Source organism: Chenopodium quinoa, unplaced genomic scaffold, assembly GCF_001683475.1.
Source record: "Chenopodium quinoa cultivar QQ74 unplaced genomic scaffold, ASM168347v1, whole genome shotgun sequence".
NCBI classification, from domain to species: Eukaryota; Viridiplantae; Streptophyta; class Magnoliopsida; order Caryophyllales; family Amaranthaceae; genus Chenopodium; species Chenopodium quinoa.
Genome location: NW_018745003.1, coordinates 4,980,679 through 5,000,447, shown reverse-complemented (window position 1 = coordinate 5,000,447; position 19,769 = coordinate 4,980,679). Strand labels below are relative to the sequence as shown.

Genomic DNA, 19,769 nt, shown 5'->3' with positions numbered 1-19,769 from the left:
TATATTCATTGTCAGACGACAAGTGTATTAGAAACCGCAAAATAAGAACTGATGCAACTATTAGCGAAAGGAAAAAGTATGTGTTGAAATTTTAACATAATTAACTCATACCAATAAATCTAGTACTTCGTATGTATTATTTTATTAGGATTCAGGAGCATATACTACTTTGTATAACAACTTAAAACTACTTTTTTCGAACACATCATATATATATAATATATATACACAGCTTTTAAAAAAATCTGGCACGTACACACTGTTGTGCGACAGCGGAAGCAAAGGTCGAAAACAAACAAGAAAACAATAAAGAAATTCAATGCAAACAATAAGAACAACACCAAGAATTTACGTGGTTCACTATCGATGTGATAGCTACGTCCACGGGCACCGAGATCGAATGATTTCACTATAAACTGCAAAGATTACAAAGATGATTCTTGTATTTCTCAAGAACGGCTCTCACTCTCTCTCCCTTAACCCTTATACTAATATTAGGGAGGTTTTATATTAATCCCTAAAATAAAAGATACTTGGGCAAAAAGATAACATAAAAGATAACTTTAAATCGTAAAATCCGCGTCTCCGCATTTTTCCTTCTCCGCCCGGTCAGACCGGGCAAGGTCTGCCCGATCGGGCGCGAGAAGAAAACTCCATACGAATGCTTCAACGTATCCAACCCCCACCGCCCGGTCAGACCGGGCAATGTCCGCCCGATCGGGCGGACAAAGCTACGAAGTACGAGTCACCTAATACTTATCAACAATCTCCACCTTGACGAGAACTCGTAGTCAGCAAACGACCCCATCAAGACATAGTGGAAAAACATCTCAAGCCAAACCCGATGCAAGACTCATGCATAAGCCATACATCCCGATAAGTCTTCAACCAAGACCCATCACATACTCGTCTCCAAGTATAACAACTCATAATGCTCCACCTGCATCACAAGCCCCGGGCAAGCTCCACCTTAAGGCCAACACACCTACACCAGGAGCTCCCCAACTTCGCCCCTCAGGGCCTACTACATCACGTAGTAATCAATATTTAGCAAGTCTAAGCAATGTTTAAACTTGCTAAACGGAACAGGCTTAGTGAAGAAATCAGCCGGGTTGTCAGCAGTCCCAATCTTCTTCACCTTAATCCTCTTGTCAGTACGCAAGAAATGATACCTGACATCAATGTGCTTCGTCCGATCATGGTGTACTTGATCTTTAGCTAAGCAAATCGCACTTAGACTATCACAATACACTGTAGCACAATCCTGTGCAATACCCAGTTCACCTACTAGGCCTTTGAGCCAAATAGACTCCTTAGCTGCAGAAGTTAAAGCCATATACTCAGCTTCAGTAGTTGACAACGTAACTGATGACTGCAATGTAGACTTCCAACTAACCACAGAACCACCCAAAGTGAACACATAACCAGTCACAGACCTCCTGGTATCCACATCAGCTGCATAATCAGAATCACTGTACCCAGTGACCAAGCATTCCCTACCATTCCCGTACACAAGACCAATATCAGTTGTCCCTCTCAGGTAGCGAAAAATCCTTTCCACCCCTTGCCAGTGTTCCCTCCCAGGTCGAGCCATAAACCTGCTTACAACACTAACAGCATGCGCAATATCCGGCCTAGTACAGACCATAGCATACATCAAACAACCAACCGCGTTTGCATATGGAACTCTAGACATATAAGACAACTCCTCCTCTGATTGAGGTGACATAGACAAAGACAACTTACAACTAACAGTAGTTGGCGTACTTATAGGCTTCGATTTTTCCATCCCAAAACGAGACAAAATCTTTTCAATGTAGCTTTTCTGAGTCAAGAAAAGCTTACCTCTAGCCCGATCCCTGTAGATCTCCATACCCAAAATCTTCCTAGCTGCACCCAAGTCTTTCATGTCAAACTCCGAGTTAAGCATCTCCTTTAATCTAGCAATATCAGATTTATTCTTTGTGGCAACCAACATGTCATCAACATATAACAAAAGATAAATCATGGAACCATTATCCAGCTTACTATGATACACACAGCAATCATATGAATTCCTGTCAAAACCTTGTGAAACCATAAAAGAATCAAACCTTTTGTACCACTGTCGGGGGGATTGCTTAAGTCCATACAATGACTTTAGCAATCTGCAGGCATAGTGTTCCTTTCCAGGAACTTCGAATCCTTCGGGCTGCTTCATCAGAATCTCCTCCTCCAAATCGCCATGAAGGAAAGCCGTTTTAACATCCAACTGCTCCAGCTCAAGATCAAAATGTGCTACAATTGACAATAACACACGGATAGAAGTATGTCGAACCACAGGTGAGAATATCTCAACAAAATCAACCCCTTCTACCTGACTGAACCCCTTAGCAACTAGCCTAGCCTTAAAACGTATTTGCTCAGTTTCCGACAACCCTTCTTTCTTCTTGTAAATCCATTTACAACCCACAAGCTTCCTCCCTTCCGGTACCTTTACCAGTTCCCACACTCTGTTCTTGTAAAGAGACTGCATCTCTTCACCCATTGCGGCAAGCCATTGCGCAGACTCACTACAACTAATTGCTTGTTTATATGTGGCAGGTTCAAATGACTCTACATCATCAGCTACACTCAATGCATAACCTGTCATCGCATCAACACAGCAATTTCTTCCCTCCATCTCTTCAATCAATCTAACAGGCTTCTTGATAACTCGTTTAGGCATCTCAAGAATGGTGTCAGGTTGACTAGATGACCCCTGATTAGATTGCTCCACCTCATCCCCAGAGTTAGAATGAGTAGGAGTAATCTCAGGTTCAGGAGTACCCGGCACTGGAACATCAGCATCATCATCAATATATTGTACCCGAGGTAAATCAGCAATGGTAGACTGATGTACCTCAAGTACCCCATCTGTCTGTAATAAATTGTCTCCTTCCCTTCTCAAATCTGAAATCTCTGCATTTTTAATTGAATACATGGTGTTTTCATCGAAAGTAACATCCCTACTAAGAATGACCCGACCCTCCGAAGGTGAAAAAATTCTAAACCCCTTCACACCATCCCCGTACCCAACAAAACACCCCTTCTTGGCTCGTGGATCCAGCTTACCCTCAATAACATGATAATAAGCAACACAACCAAAAATCTTCAAATTCGAAAAATTAGGCAACTTACCACTCCAGATCTCAAACGGAATTTTGGAATCAATTCCAGAATGAGGACCCCTATTAATGACATAACAAGCTGTTAACACAGCTTCACTCCAGTACCTCCTCCCAAGCCCTGCATTAGAGAGCATGCATCGAACTCTCTCTAGCAGTGTCTGATTAACCCGTTCTGCTACACCGTTCTGCTGTGGTGTCTTCCTGACAGTATGATGCCGACCTATACCCTCATCTGCACAGAACTGATTAAACTCGTCTTTGCAAAACTCTAGCCCATTGTCCGTTCGTAGCTTCTTGATCTTCCTTCCTTGTCGATTTTCCACCAAAGCTTTCCATTGCTTGAAAACTTTGAAGGCCTCATCCTTTGACTTAAGCAACCTAAGCCATGTGTATCGGGACTTGTCATCAACAAATGACACAAAATAGTGGTAACCTCCCATACCTTCAACTCTAGATGGACCCCAGCAATCTGAATGGATGTAATCGAGCACTGCATCAGTAATGTGAGCACCCTTGCTGAACTTTGACCTGTGTTTCTTACCAAACACACAATGCTCACAAAATTCAAGGTTGGCAACCTTGACCCCGGATAGAAGACCCCTCTTGGACAATAGCTGCATCCCCTTCTCCCCCATATGACCAAGCCTCATGTGCCAAATCTTAGTCATCTCCTGGTGAGATACAGATGCGCAAACCGCAGAACTAGGCAGTGTAACACCCTCAAAAACATAGAGGGTGTTCCTTTTGATACCCTTAAGTACCAACTCAGAACCTCTGAAAATACACAACTCCCCATCTGAAAACACACCATTGTACCCCAAGTCATCCAGGGTACCCAATGAAATCAGATTCTTTCCTAAAGCAGGAACATGCCGTACATTAGTCAAAGTTAACCTCCGCCCATCAACAGTCCTCAACCTCATGGAACCAATACCTGTGACCTTACATGGAGCATTGTTACCGACTATAACCATACCCCCATTGCGAGGTTCATATGTATCAAACCAATCTCGACGTGGACACATATGGAACGAACACCCCGAATCTAGAACCCAGTTATCAGATAAATCATCAGACCTAGCAGAACTGACTAATGCTAAATCTTCCTCTGAATTATAGCTCTCATTCGGTTTCTCTTCAACTACAGCAGCCTGGGACTTGTTTTTCCTCACCGGACAATTATTCCTAAAGTGACCCGGTTCTTTACAGTAATAACATGTTTTAGTAGTAGTTTTACTAGATCCATCCTTGCCGTTTCCAGCACCCGACCCAGCATTGTTCCCCTTGTTAAACCCCTTATTCTTTTTAGACTTTCCGGACTTAACAAACAACCCACTACCATTATCCCCATTATCACTCGTAGCTTTCATTCTGAGTTCCCTAGTATGAAGTGCTGCCTTCACTTCTTCTAAGGTTATAGAATCCTTACCAACAACAAAAGACTCTACAAAATTCTCAAAGCTAGACGGTAGAGATACAAGTAAAATCAACGCAGCATCCTCATCATCAATTTTAACATCTAAATTACGTAAATCAAGCAAAATAGAGTTAAGTTTTTCTAGATGTTCCCGTAAGGAAGTACCTGACTGCATCCGGAGGCTAAACAACCGCTGTTTCAGTAATAATTTGTTGGTCAACGACTTAGTCATATACAATGACTCCAGCTTCAGCCACAATCCAGCCGCCGTTTCCTGATCAGCCACCTCCGTGATGATTTGATCATCAAGACTAAGTAATATGGTAGAGTGTGCCTTCTCTTCCATAACTTCTAACTGCGGGTCAGTCGGTCCATCTTCTGACTCCGAAGTAGTACTCTTTGGAGCCAACGGACGCCATATCTGCTGTTGTTTTAACAGAGCCTTCATCTTAATTTGCCATAGCCCGAAACTATTTTTCCCGGTAAACTTCTCAATTCTTATTGTTGAATCTCCTGCCATTGTTATCTTCAAGAAACTCTCCAAGGATTGAACCTGAGCTCTTGATACCAATTGTTGTGCGACAGCGGAAGCAAAGGTCGAAAACAAACAAGAAAACAATAAAGAAATTCAATGCAAACAATAAGAACAACACCAAGAATTTACGTGGTTCACTATCGATGTGATAGCTACGTCCACGGGCACCGAGATCGAATGATTTCACTATAAACTGCAAAGATTACAAAGATGATTCTTGTATTTCTCAAGAACGGCTCTCACTCTCTCTCCCTTAACCCTTATACTAATATTAGGGAGGTTTTATATTAATCCCTAAAATAAAAGATACTTGGGCAAAAAGATAACATAAAAGATAACTTTAAATCGTAAAATCCGCGTCTCCGCATTTTTCCTTCTCCGCCCGGTCAGACCGGGCAAGGTCTGCCCGATCGGGCGCGAGAAGAAAACTCCATACGAATGCTTCAACGTATCCAACCCCCACCGCCCGGTCAGACCGGGCAATGTCCGCCCGATCGGGCGGACAAAGCTACGAAGTACGAGTCACCTAATACTTATCAACACACACAACAGTCGATCAAATGGCATGAAAGTGATGACACAGTAGTAATTTGGGGCCAGATCAGATGAATATATTCTAATTTTTCACATCATTTTTTTTTTATCAAATGAATCTATTCCAATTCATTATGCATTGTGAGTTTTCAATCACACTTCACATCATTTGAGCTGCATGACTCAAATAAATCATTATATAAGCGTAACAAAATAAGTTAGGTATGAAAACTAATTTAATTTAAGAGATTACCAAGTAAATAAATTAGTTTTCTACATACGTGATCAACTGATAAATCAAGATGTCCACCAGCTCATCGATCCCCGAGAAATGGTTGGAACACATAAATTCCGAGCTCCAAGACAACACTGCTATCAATAAACCAGTTTGTATCTACAAAGTACCACGAATACTTCGTGATATAAAGCTAGAAGCTTACGAGCCTCAGTTAATTGGTCTTGGACCGTACCACCATTTTCGCGAGGACCTCTTTGTGATGGTGCACTACAAGCTCATCGCTTCTGAGAAGTCGCAAAAGCGTTACAAAAACGACAACAACGAGGCTTTTGAAAGGCTTGAACACCTTGTACAGCGCCTCATTAAGGAAGGAACTATTCCTGATATTCGTGCAAGCTATGATAGGCACCTACATGCAGATGAAGAATTACTTGCTAAAATGATGGTTATCGATAGCATTTTCTTGGTACAATTCCTTGTGGTACGTTCATTTATACAATAATTTTAATTTTGCTCATGCAATTAGTCTGGAATTTAAGTCAAATAGCTGTTCGATCGAGTCCTCATATAGGGGAACACTAAATGCATATAGGTCTATAAACTACATGTACGTTGTAAAGTGCAAATTTAACATGATAGTTAATAGCGTGAATAAACAATCTTTCTAATAGATAGATATACTAACATAAATCATGTACATATTATTTTTCTAATATCAATTTGAAAAACATATCACACTAATATACTTTCTAATATTGATTATATCTCATATGCCAAACGATTATACATGTTGTAATACTTGTGGAATTGAATACGTGAGAATATTTTCCTTTCTTATATCGGTTTTATTTTATTTTATTATTTGTACAGGGGATTGATGAGCGCCAAAATGAGAGCTGTTTATGGGATTCGACAAGAACTCGTTACTTGCTAGACCCATACCAATCTGCCTACCACTCTATCCTTAAAGATATCATGAAACTTGAGAACCAAATCCCAACCTTCGTCTTGAATACAATCTTATCAGCCTGTGACATATGCGGCCACATAGTTAACAATGATTGTGATCAACTCCCAAAGATGTTACTCAAAACTTGTAAGAAACTCTCCCCTCTCCCAACCAATGAAACACATCTAAGCCGCAGCATCACAGAATACGCACGTCTCTTGGAGCTTATGTACTACTTGATTGTACCCAAGGCGGATACTTTGAGTCGTAGGGAGTATCTAAATGGTCAGGAAGGGAAGCCTATGGAAAACAAAGATCAAGAAAAATAACGACAAAATAAATGGTTACCAGATAAATGGTCTATCAAACTTGCAACGTTTGACCAACTCAACATAACATTTGTACAAAAATTTAAACAAATTAAGCCGGTTCAGGTCATTTACAGGATTACTCGCGTTGTCATGGAAGTGCTTCCATCCATATCAAGCAACTCGTGGAAACAGAAAGCTGAAACCATTGATCCCGAGAAAGGTGGAAATTCGCAGAGTAATAGAGAGGGTGACTTTAAGGGAGCCCCGACGGTGGAAGAAATTGCTATTCCTTCAGTGTCAAAACTCGATAGCATTGGTGTGCAATTTTGCCATACAGATGGTCCAATCACTAGCATAAAGTTCGATAAAAGGAGCAGAAAATTTCACCTCCCCGTTATAACCATCGATGATAACACGGAGGTGATCATAAGGAATTTGGTGGCTTACGAGGCTCAAGCACTCCCATGTCCTTTATACTTGGCTCGTTACACTGAGCTCATGAACGGGATCATAGACACCCCAGAGGACGTAAAATTGCTAAGAAAAAAAGGCATCATCAAGAGTTATTTGAAGAAAGATGAAGATGTTGCTGAGCTTTGGAATGGGATGAGTCGAGCCATTAGGTTGTCACATGTTCCTTCTATAGATAAGGCAATCGAAGAGGTTAACAATTATTATAATAACAACAAGAAAGTGAAATTCATGAATTTCACAAAAGAGTGCATGTTTTGTGGTTGGAGGATTCTGATGCTCATTCTAGCTCTCGTGCTCATGGTTCTCATGGCTATCCAATCATTCTGCGATGTCTATAATTGTCCTCGAGCTCTTGCTCCAGTCACCGATGAGCCAAAATGATGAACTAATGATGCATGCATTAAGAACAGGGTGTATGTAGATCTATTATATATATGTTTTGTTATGTTTTAATTAAAGTTTTAATCCAAGCTCTCTGGATTATATATATTGCTAATTATATGAATAACTAATTATATTTAGTTGCATCAAATATCAACAGGTTTATAAGTACTATACATATAATATCTAAGATTATAGTGCTGGACGAAAAAATCAGCAACATAATCAAATTTCCTTTGGCCATAACTAATAACAGTAACAAAAAGACTACATAACCTTTACTGAAGAGCAATTAGTAGTACAGTCGACCAAGCAAGAATATAATCCCTTGAACCCTGCTTCCCTAGGGAGCGTAACATCTCTTTCTCGTCTTTGCAATACTCTCAGAAACTCATCAGAGCTCAGACTTCCATCACGGTTCAGATCGAAGATGTGAAATATTATGTCAACCACATTCTTTGTTAGTTGAATCCCACATACCTTGCACCAATTAGAAAAATTATTCATCAATTTTTTTTGTCTGTTTGCATATATAACTATGATAAATAACAATTGGATTATTTCTTAACAAATTACTAGTAACATAGTACCTTCTAATGTACTTGATATAATGATGATGTCTAAACTATAACTCGAACATAGATTAAAGAGTAAAAAAACAAAACAAAACAAAACAAAACAAAAAAAAAAGGAGAAAGGTGAGAAACGTACATGAGAAGCGGCCCTTTGAAAATCGTCCTTTGTCAAGAGTCCATCATTTGCTTTGCCATGACTAAAAATTGCCAAAGAAAGTGGACGTAAACGTTTCCTTAGTTCAGCAAATCCCTTGAATTCCTCAAATGTGAAACGTACGCTGTTTAGGTGAGGATCATTGCTTAGTTCATCAACTCGATCAAGAAACTTAGTTGTATGGTTCATGTCAGCTGATGCCACCATTGACAAAGCAAAGTCTCTTGCAGATATAGTCCCCCGCGACTTGTGGTCATAGTGTGCGAACTCCAACCTAACAATCTGTCAATCCATGGAAGAGGTACACTTATATATTGAATGTGCTTCCGTCTAAATTGACTGTTTTACTTCGCTGTTTTGAAATCAGTATCAGAAAGTTCGATCATCTACTAATTAAAATGATCATGATACTATAAAAGCTAGATGTTACTAGATGACCGAGGTATATAATAATTGTGACATTTCTGTGAGTATGGTGTATATGTTTAGCCAATATAATTGATTATTACCTGAATTTTCAAAATAGTACCCTGTATATTGAAATGTTATGTAAGAAGATTACGGAATAGAAAAATTGTGTGGAATATGCATGGAAAATAGTGGCTTTTATGATGCAATTCGGAGCATGGTTGTTTAGACATTTAATTAAGGCTAAATATTCGAGAGAAGGAAGCATACTTCAAGATGCAGATCTCTCAAAAACTGAACAAATCTGTCATGGTGAAGAGCTTGATTTCCATCTTTACCAAAGAAATACTCGATTAAGCCACCATTTTCGACAGGAGTGCTTGAAATTTTGAGCCCAAAACGACGGCCATCACTATGTTGTCTTCCTTGTCTGTTATATGTTCGCATCAAATCCATTACCTTTTTGAATTCCTGCTTGTCTATTTCTCTGACAATAAAAATATATTAGTAATGTAGAAATCACATAAATTTGTTAAGAAGAAAATGAAACATGAAGTGTTACCACATACCCATTATGGTCTAGGTCGAACATTTTGAAAGCCACAGAAAAGCTTGATTCTGGTATGCTAAGTAAGGTAACCAAAAATATATACCTGAAAATCATATGTAACATGAAATATGAAAACAAGTTCAAAGCATATGATATAGTGATATACTATATAACTATATAAGTCTCTCCCTGTCAACTGTGACTGTAAAGTAATTGGGTAATTCTAAACATCGTATATCATAACAAAATAGAGTGATAATCTCCCCAAAATAATAGTTAAGAGAAATTTTATAAAAAGGACTCTATATGCATTTTGACTCAATAAATAATTAAGCTAAATATATGGTCAAGGTTAGTGAGTTTAAACCATGTAAGTCACACAAAGCCTAGAACAGAGGAAAAATATCCTAGTGATTTTGGTTAAGTGAAAGATTTGCAGCTCACTCGGGAAAGGATATGAAGCCATCATTGTTGGTATCAAAGAGCATGAAAAACTCAGAAGGAGCACATTGCAGCTCTCCAGGTGACTTTTCACTCTTGAGATATCCCCCTCTAACATAGTTGGATTCGGAGGGAGGAAACAATGGAACAACTGCCCTCATTAAATCCCCTGGTGTCATCAGATATTCCCCACTTGCAGATCGAGCAGAAGCAAAGTACTCGAAAACCTGAAATACGTACAGTTATCTTAACAAACCTTACTATGTCATAATGAAGTATGTTTGTCGTAAGAGGGGTGTATAATTCACCTTCTCTGGTGGACTTCGTAGTCTAATGCGTTTTTCATAGTTGAAGAAAACTCTTTTCCTGTATTCATCTGAAAAATAGCAACTTTCTCTGTGTCAAAAATCAAATTGACAGCAATACAGGACAGTTAATTAAAGCATTGCATTGCATTGCTCATTCTGTTGGCCAAAGGCAAATTTAAGAGTCAAGTATTTTGTCAGAATCACATAGTATGATAGAATCAGTATATACTACATGCTAGTAGTATCTAACATGGAAATTATATGTATCTAGATAGAGTACAGTTAGGTTTCTCCATGATTTTAGTCTATATTGAAGTATCAAATGCCCATACCCATGTCAAAATATGAAGCATCCAAATTGGATACTAAAAATGATATATAGAAGTAATAGAACTCGGTAAGTTATTCTGAAGTCTAATAAGCTCAAGACTTGAAACTAGGATGACAATGGAATGGACTACATTAAACTAGGATGCATTTTAAGCTCAAGCACGCAGTGACTTGAAAAGTGTACCTAACAATATACTCTTGTAGAGCACCTAAATACGGCCTATCCTATCCCCATTCTCGGTGAGCCTTGAATTGAACTAAAGACCTCAAGTACGAGGAGGGGAAGCGATTATTGGGATATTTGCCACAGATAAACCCGGAGTCCCAACTCTCAAATTCTCAATGTGTGTTAGGTTGGGGGGTTTGATGAATGTAGCATAGCACTCACAACCATTATACAGAGGTTGTTTCCATTAGACTCTAGCACAACATCCATTTGCAACATTACATAAAATATCAAAGAGTCGCGGTTAGTTATTAAAGCCATTTCAATTATATATACGTAGTATACAATAAACAAAAGCCAAATAATCGAAAACGTTCAGCTTAATTAGAAGCCAGTATAATAGTCTATTAAAAGATTCAACAACAAAATATAAAATTATCCTTATATCCATAAAGATTTCATCCAAGTATAACATTATCCATTTATCCATTAGTCCCATCAATTTATCAATCCTAATCTTACATCATGTCTATATGATTTATTTCAAAATTTACAACATTGAATACATAAATAAAAATATTAAAAAAAAAACCAAAACAGAGGAAAGCTTACCTTTGAAGAGAAACATAGGCTTCTTCTGAGGGACAGCTTCCTCAACCTCCGAATACTCCTCATCAACAACTCCTCCTTCATCGGCGAAGGCCATCCCGCCATGGCTCGAAGAACCAGCCCAGTAGCAGAGGCCCAAGCCCGACCCAACAACAAAAAGCCCAGATGAGAACAACCTCAACAACCCTGGAGAAGATTCAAGATCAAGAAAACAAGACTCTGCCTTGCAATGGCCACCCTCAACCTTGGCTCCACATGAGGACGACGACGACGATGACGATGATGACGAAAAAGATTGCTCCGATCCGCTGGAAAATCTCCGGTAGAGTGTGAGTTTGATCAGCCGGTTTAACGGTGCTGATTTCCTCCAAGTTATATGCATAGTGTGAACCTTATTAAGAAAAACAAAAGAAAACAAAAATGAAGGAAAATGCAAATTTAGTAAGATAAGATTTTAAATAAGAGCGAGAGAAATGGTAGGATCAAAGGTTTGAATGAAAAAAGAGTCAGTTTATCTGTTTTTTTTTTTCTTTTCTTTTTTTTTTTTTTTGCATTGGTTAATGGATAAGTATCTCAAAGTTCGTTACAAAATAGGCCGTTGGTAGGTTCAAGACTAAAAGGCGCCTTTCTTTTTTTTTTTTTACCCATTATTTTAGGTGATTGGAGCATAGTATATTTTCTGTGGCCCAAACACAGGAATGGCCCATGTAATTTCAGGGCAGACTTTTACAGGAAGGTGGTCGTGTTCGTGTTTGATTTCGTAATATCGATTTGTAGTTGTGCTCGAATTAAATGAGTAAGATTACGTCAGTGAGAATAAGGGATGTCGGCAACAGCAAATCTTGCAAAATAATGATAACGGAAAGAGGAAGAATAAAGACCTGTAAATGGTATTTTTCATTTTTGCATAAACATTGACCATTACATCATCTTCATAAGAACTTAATAGCTAATTTATAAAATATAACACAAGCTTAGTTCACACATAACTGTATAACACATTAACACCGCTACCATATACTTTCACCGAATCACCAGCTAAGAGTGACTACAGACGTACAAATATGGATGTTGAGCAAGCACAAATACTTTGGTGTACAGGTATACTAAAATAATCTAGATTTTTACAACAGAACAGAATAAAGCTGTTGGAGACTCACAAATTTCATGCTCAGGATTTTCTCAATTACTTGAACTTGTAGGGTGCCGGGAGGATCCTTCTCCATACAGCATCTGATACACGGGTTTTAACCGAATGGTCAAAACAACACTCAAGATGGAGCCAATGCCACAAACACAAGCCAATACAAGGAAAGTGATACGGAAACAGTTTGGACCGAAACAAGTGTGTGAGTTAGCAGATAGCATATTTACACCATACTGCTTTGAAACCTCATGATCATATATGTACCCAGCTAGCAAACCTGAGAAGAGGAGCGCACCAAGAGGGTTGCCAATAGACATGAAATTGTAGATTACACCGAAGTTCTTCAATCCGAATAATTCAGAGGCAGTGGGGATCATGATAGAGAATTGTACACCATAGCAGAGACCTAACATCCCGGTTGCCGCATAGAGGGTGCCCTTAACTCCCCAAGCAAATAAAAGGTACACAATTATCATAACTACTTGTGTGCATGTCAGCCAGATTGTCCTTGGAAGTGTCCTTGTCCTGCATATTAGAGGGCACTGTGAATAAATGCAAGATTATTGTATAAAGATTTAGACTCCAAGTTCATTATGTAACCGCAAATTATGCACCATCAGAGTTCAGACAAATTCTTAAGGGAAATACTGTATGTATCTAATTACTCCCGAAAAACGTCACTCAGAGATGTTGATAGAGGCCAAATGCTTTTTTCTGATAGGTGAACCGTAACAAGGAGACCGAGTGCTTTTTTCTTTTTTCTGAAAGGTAGAGAGATCTAGACTAAATTCTATGGAAGGCCGGGCCAACCAACACTGTCTTTATGGGTCAAACACTCAAACGAGTCAAACCACATAGTTAAGGGGATGAATGTACGATATTGGCCATAAACTCGATCATAACGTCTGCACCTTTCTTCGCTTAGTTGATGCAGTCCAGTAAAAAGTTAAAGTATAGATGAGTGCTTGGTTCAGAAGGTAATACTCCTTACTACTACTGATGGTACATTTAGCTTTAGTTATACTAATATTACTATATAATTTATTGTAATGATACTGACCTGACAAAGTACTCTGAAACAGAACCACCACCTAGACGGCCCGCAAAGTTGAAAAAGCTGAAGAGGGTAAGGAGGATTGTGGCATCCGGCATTCCATATGCTATCCCAATCTGGGCAAGGTTATTAAGAACAGTTACCCCTGAACCAACTCCAACAAAGTATACCAAGAAAAGAAGCCAAAAATCAGCCTTAACAATTGCTTCCCGAAATGTAAAATCCTCCCCACGTTTAGGTCTCCTCTTCTTTTTTATGGCCCCCTCTCCCTCAGCAAGAAGCAGATCAATGTCTGATAAATCTTCGTTCTCATACAAATTTTTCAGATTTGCTTCAGAGGATGTCGGTGTTAACAATGGTTCTGTTTTTCCATCTTCGATAAAGGAATTTAAAGAATCAGTGTCTTGTGCATCATTTATCCCGGTAGCTCTTGGATTTGAGGGGAAAAGTGTCATCTTTAATGGGATCATAAGAGGTGCCATAAGGAAGAGTATCATGACAGTAAGTATGATGTAGGAAATAGGATGACTTAGAGAAAGAACATCACCCAAAATAGTAGTTGCAAGAAGATAAACGCCCAGAAGAATGCTAGCAACTTGAATGAAAACAAAGTGGCTGTTTTCAGCAGAGCTATCTCGGGAAGATGGACTACAAGGTCGTACAAGGTACATAACGAGGAAGCACAAGATAGGAACTCCAAGAGCAAGGAACAACAAGAGATTGGGAGAGGAGCTGTGAAGAATGACACTGTATATTTCTGTATAAACAGCAGCACTTAAGCCCGAATAGCCTTTAAGGATGCCTGCAACTGTGCCTCGACTAACAGGGAAATTCCTCATGTTGGTAACAAGCACTGCAGTGCTCAGCCATGCACTGCTATTGGTGCCAACAACGAGTGCCAACCACAACTGCATAGCAATGAAAGTTAAGTCATCAGATTTAAGCTCTTTTTTAAGTTACAGCAATCTCCTTATAAAGAACCTCTGCTTATATCAACAGCAACAACTGATGTTTTGCAAAAGTACCAAGTAGAGATGGAAAATGTGATGAAACTAAGAGTACAGTAAGATTTATGTTCTCTACACATGTATATAACTTATGAGACAGATGCCATCAAGAAATTCATCAGAGGCACTGTGGCTAAGCAACTCGTAGCAAAATTTATAATATAACATCTGCATGTCACTCCATACAGCTTTAAATCATTGTGAAGTTACTTGTTTCAGTGTTCACCCTATATATAGATATGTGTATTTTACTTCAAATTGTCAAATTCTAACCCGAAAAGACATCAAACAATAATGTATCCTGGTCATCTTCAATATAGTGTACACTGTACAGCAAACCTTCAAGAACATATATCATAACTAACGCGCATTAATTATATGATTCAATAGCAATTTTGGTGGCAAAAGGAGGAGACCAAAAAGGCTGTAATAACATGAGAAAAATCATTCTCTGATTTTAGTTTTGAAAGATAAGTTAAAAAAAAGATCAGAGATGCTTTTCCTTCCAAATCTTTCCAAAATGGATATTTTGGGAGCCTTCCTATTCTGTCTCCCACTTGGGCGCTATAACGCCCGCTTAATTATATTCCAAGCATTACTGCATCCATTCACATTATTAAAGGTGAAATCGCAGTTTCCAATAGAAAAGAGAGCTAAAGCCAAGAGAGTTGCACAAGTAGCATGTTAAAAAGTAGTTTGAAATTCGCAAAGCACAAGCAAAACATGATTCTTGCCTATCAATTTATCTCTTTTAAGTTCAAATCAAACACCAGTATCATGAAGCATTTACAAATTATTATCTCAAAAGCTAATTACTATAAATTCTGCTGAACCTCTGACTTTGAACATTCTCAAATGAGAACTGGTTTTTCTTGACTATAGTTTTCCAACAGAACAAAAGTAGGGAACACTTCTATAAACACACACATACATACATAGATGTTAAGAAAGATTAATTTCAAAAGACTTTTTTGACATCCTAATGAACCACAAGAAAGTGTAGAACCAAGAAGCCGTCTACGGAGTAATTAAGAAAAAGAATTGCAATTAGTACAAGCTTATATACTTATAGAGTTCTAATGTCTGGGGGATTTAACCAATGACTAAATATGCAAAAATCAAAGAAGTTCACAAGCTCTTCCAACTGAAAAAGAAATCAATTTCAAAACTACAGGAATGGCACACTGAAATGCCGCCAAAAAGCTCCAAATCACATCAATTATGTCAAACTCTTCACCATACTAAAAGTAGTATTATGTATTTTGGTAGTCAATCACAAGAATGTCAAACCCAAGAATAATTCCGTGTATGGAATAGAAGTGTCTAGGCTAAATATATCTAGCTTTAAAACCTTAACAATACTATTCTGGTGGGTAATTCTAAGAAGTCAGAAATAATAGAGTAGAATGAACACACCTACTGTATCAAATAATCCAATAGGAACAAGAGTCTATTATTAGGTGCACCCGAGAACAGATGCTCTAACAAAATATGCTATTAATGTAGAGAAAGACAGAAAGATATGTACACCCTATAAATACTCCCTTTAGTTGTACCCACACCACCAAAGATGCCTTAAAATGCATCCCTTTATTTTTAAATAAGACCAATTATCATATCTTTACCAATTTTTCCATAGCTTAACCCAAATTCTACCATAACCAACTCCAATACCTCACCAACCAAGACTTTTTGGACCTGTCATTTAGGCCCATCATCACAAAAATATCAATAGCATAACATACAGTACCCTGCAATCCTGCATTGCCCAGGATCAAATCTCGTCTACATTATAGCTCTTACGACTATATCTATTACTAATTCACATTTTCATACCTAAAAAAGACATTTAATTTGATCCAAAAGAAGACAAACAATCCACAAACTAATAAAAAAAGATACTCCAAAACTAGCAAAAATAATACATCTAACAAAAAACCATTAAAGAAAAGGAAAGATTTATACCAGCCAATTAGGCAAGAACAAGACAGTGCGACTAAGAGCAAGCCAAAGAACACCATAACCAAAGAGGCAGCAAGAAGCCCCAATAGAAAGAATGATCCAAGGTGGAAATTTGTTGCAGATAATCCCAGGAAGAAGGCCAACATTTTCACCAATGTCATTAGCAACTCCAAGCATTGTTAATTGCCTTTGATTAAAACCTAAAACTGATTTTAAAGAATGTGAATAAAGTGGGAAAGTGTATGGATTTCCTGATGCTATTTGAACCCATACTGCTGCTCCTAAACCCACCCATGGTGGTCTTTTACCCACTTTCAAGTTCATCACCATTAAAACTTGTGATTTCTGAAACTAATTTTTCTGGGTTTTGGGGGTGGGAGCTGGGTTTCAGTTGATTTGTGAGAAAATGCTGGTGATTTTGAGTTTTTTCTCAAAGATGGAAGAAGAGAGGGAAAGCAGGGGCAGAAGTGTAAAAGAGTGAGTGAATTGTGTACCCGATGCTGTCTTATGCTTATGAAGAATTAAGGGGCCACCTCGGATCTTTTTAATAGGGACATCTTCAATTTCCTGTCCATTTGTTGAAACTACGACTCTATGAGTGATTGTCTAATTAGGTATAGTCTTAATGTCTATGTTCCTTAAAGATTTTCCCTTTATATATGTGTTTTATAAGATATTATACCGCTTTTTATCTTAGATAGCATAATTCTCACATTTCTTTACTATTTTATATTCTTTTTATGTACAAATGTTAATTTATTCACTTTTATAAAATAACTTTTAAAAAAGTGAAGATAAGGGATGAGATAAAATAAAGAGAATACAGCGCGTCTTGTGTGCGGCTGGCCGTACTGTGTGACCGCTTGTAAAAAAACAAAGTAATCCCTAAAATACTGACTGAGTAACCCCTTTTAATACTGATTAAGTGACCCCTATAACACTGACGAAATAACCCTATAACTCTAACAAAGTAACCCCTTAACATTGACCGGGTAACTCCTATGATGACTGGTCACATGGTGTGGTCAGTCATATATAAGAATTTGTGAAGAGTATAAGGGAGTAATAATAGCCAATTAATTAATTTAGTTGGTTTAAAGGAGATATCTTTGTTTAATTTTAGATCAAGATCTTAATTGTAATACTAGCATGGGACTTTAGACTATTTAGTGGGTATCATAATTCATAAACGTGAGTGTAAGAACACTTTGAATGAGTTGATCAGTGCAAATAAAATGCATCTTCATAACTCACTCGAGATTACAAACGGAATGTTTAAACCTCTTAATCATACTAAAATAAGAACTAAAACGGGGATTGGGGATACAAACGTTGTGAACTGCTTGACCATTCAAATAAGAGGGTTGAGAAAATCCGTCGCCGACACTAGCCATAAGATGTTCCATACTTGTTTCCTTGCGTTTCCCGATCCTGCAAAAATAAAACCTTGAATACCTTTTACCTTTCTTGTTCTTCACTCTTAACCTGATCGACCTTCCATACTTATTTGACATGGCAGAGAACTTGAAGGTAGATAACGGTGGAAAGGACTGCACCTGATTGTCTAACTTCTAGTAGTAATGAGTGTTCAAGTATCGAGGAAGGGAGTTAGGTCCCTATGAGAGATTTAACTACCACTGATATTGCTGAAGTGAAATCCGTAGGTTCTAATGACGAAGACCTCATGATTTTCTAACTTTTTCTTATTCGTATCACCACTTATTGTCAATTGATCGTCTATTAAACAAGTCGTAAATACTGCCCCTTAAATTAAACTATTGAAAATTGCAACTACACTGAATAAAATTCAAATCCAATTATTGTTTAAGAATTAAGAAAAGTCCAACATATAATCCTCAATTAACTCCATGCAAGATGGCCCTACTTGGGTGAGTGGCACGAAACTTAAATTCCGCATCCTTTGGAAGTACATATGAACCATTGAACATCTTTTGCTTTTGCTTAAAGCATAATACCACACTTAAGACTAGATATTCATCACCCAAAGAGAGGGAGAGAGACTCGTGAATATAAAATATGAATGGAATAATATTTGCTTGTGTATTTATATTCGATTATTTTATTTACACAATGTGTTTAGAGCTTTAATTAAAGCGAAATTGACAAGATTAGAATCGACAAATGTATATATCTAATAATAAAATTAAAAAAAAAAAAAATACACGGAAATAAACATAAGACATTGTTCGAATTTGCAATGTCACTGAATTTGTGGAATATTGAAATTACTTGAGGCTAAAGAAAACAACGTACACATACTACTAAAAATTATCGAAAGACATTTAACACACTCCACTTCAAAACATAGCAAGATATGGTTGCACTAGTTTTTATTTTTATATAAGTGACAATTGTTTGAGAATATTGAGGTTTTGAAGGGGCATAGCTTGGATTGAGCTATGATTTAGATGAGATCAAGATCCTGAGACCATGTCCTCTTTTTTGGTTTTTTTTCTTGTTCTTTTTTATATGCAAATGTGAATCCAAATTTAAGGTAGGCCAAAAATATGCATCACAAAACACGAGATTAGTTTAAGAATAAAAGTCTAAGTCATCACATGTAGATCACATGTCAAATCTACCTGATGAAATGGCCTTTGCTCACTTCATTTCGTTTTCATTTAATGAAACAAGATCTGTTTGAGTATAAGATTTTAAATCATTGTCATATAACTCTGTTTGAGAGTCAAAGAAAATCGTATAAGGACGAACGAAGTATAACTTTGCACAAATAAGTAAAAAAAAAAAAGGGTAATATAGTATTTAAATGGACTTGTTTATAATTTAAATCAACTCTGGGGATTTACTTGTATTAGCTAAACTATATGAAATTACTTCACGCTTATAAACTATAGGAAGTAACTAAGGTAGCAATACCTTCCATATACTCCGTACTATATAAAAACATTAAGGTGGAGTTTTGGAAATTCTCCAAATACATTCTCTCACAAATTTGATGAATTCGTAGATAGAAAAGGAAAAAAATGAAAGTATTTGGACTGGTACAGATTTATCACTTCTGAAAAATATAAGCCCACGCATTCAATTA

At 37.6% G+C, this 19,769-nt stretch overlaps 2 protein-coding genes and 1 pseudogene across 2 annotated transcripts; 1 reads left to right on the top strand and 2 right to left on the bottom strand.

The window, feature by feature from the left end:
• The first annotated feature begins 5,701 nt into the window (after positions 1 to 5,701).
• On the top strand, positions 5,702 to 8,103 carry LOC110708061 (annotated as a pseudogene).
• A 98-nt stretch (positions 8,104 to 8,201) lies between these two features.
• On the bottom strand, positions 8,202 to 12,012 carry LOC110708060 (calcium uptake protein, mitochondrial-like). Its single transcript, XM_021886160.1, has 7 exons — positions 11,533 to 12,012; positions 10,425 to 10,492; positions 10,120 to 10,343; positions 9,695 to 9,778; positions 9,396 to 9,612; positions 8,700 to 8,999; positions 8,202 to 8,468 (listed from the first exon to the last, which is right to left on the bottom strand). Exons 1-7 carry the CDS (start codon positions 11,909 to 11,911, stop codon positions 8,256 to 8,258), a joined length of 1,485 nt encoding a protein of 494 aa, XP_021741852.1. The 5' UTR covers positions 11,912 to 12,012; the 3' UTR covers positions 8,202 to 8,255.
• Positions 12,013 to 12,064: 52 nt separating this feature from the next.
• On the bottom strand, positions 12,065 to 17,333 carry LOC110708058 (protein NUCLEAR FUSION DEFECTIVE 4-like). The gene is made up of 3 exons (XM_021886159.1): positions 16,703 to 17,333; positions 13,737 to 14,638; positions 12,065 to 13,201 (listed from the first exon to the last, which is right to left on the bottom strand). The coding sequence occupies exons 1-3, from the start codon at positions 17,027 to 17,029 to the stop codon at positions 12,712 to 12,714; spliced, it is 1,719 nt and encodes a 572-aa protein (XP_021741851.1). The 5' UTR covers positions 17,030 to 17,333; the 3' UTR covers positions 12,065 to 12,711.
• Positions 17,334 to 19,769: the final 2,436 nt, after the last annotated feature.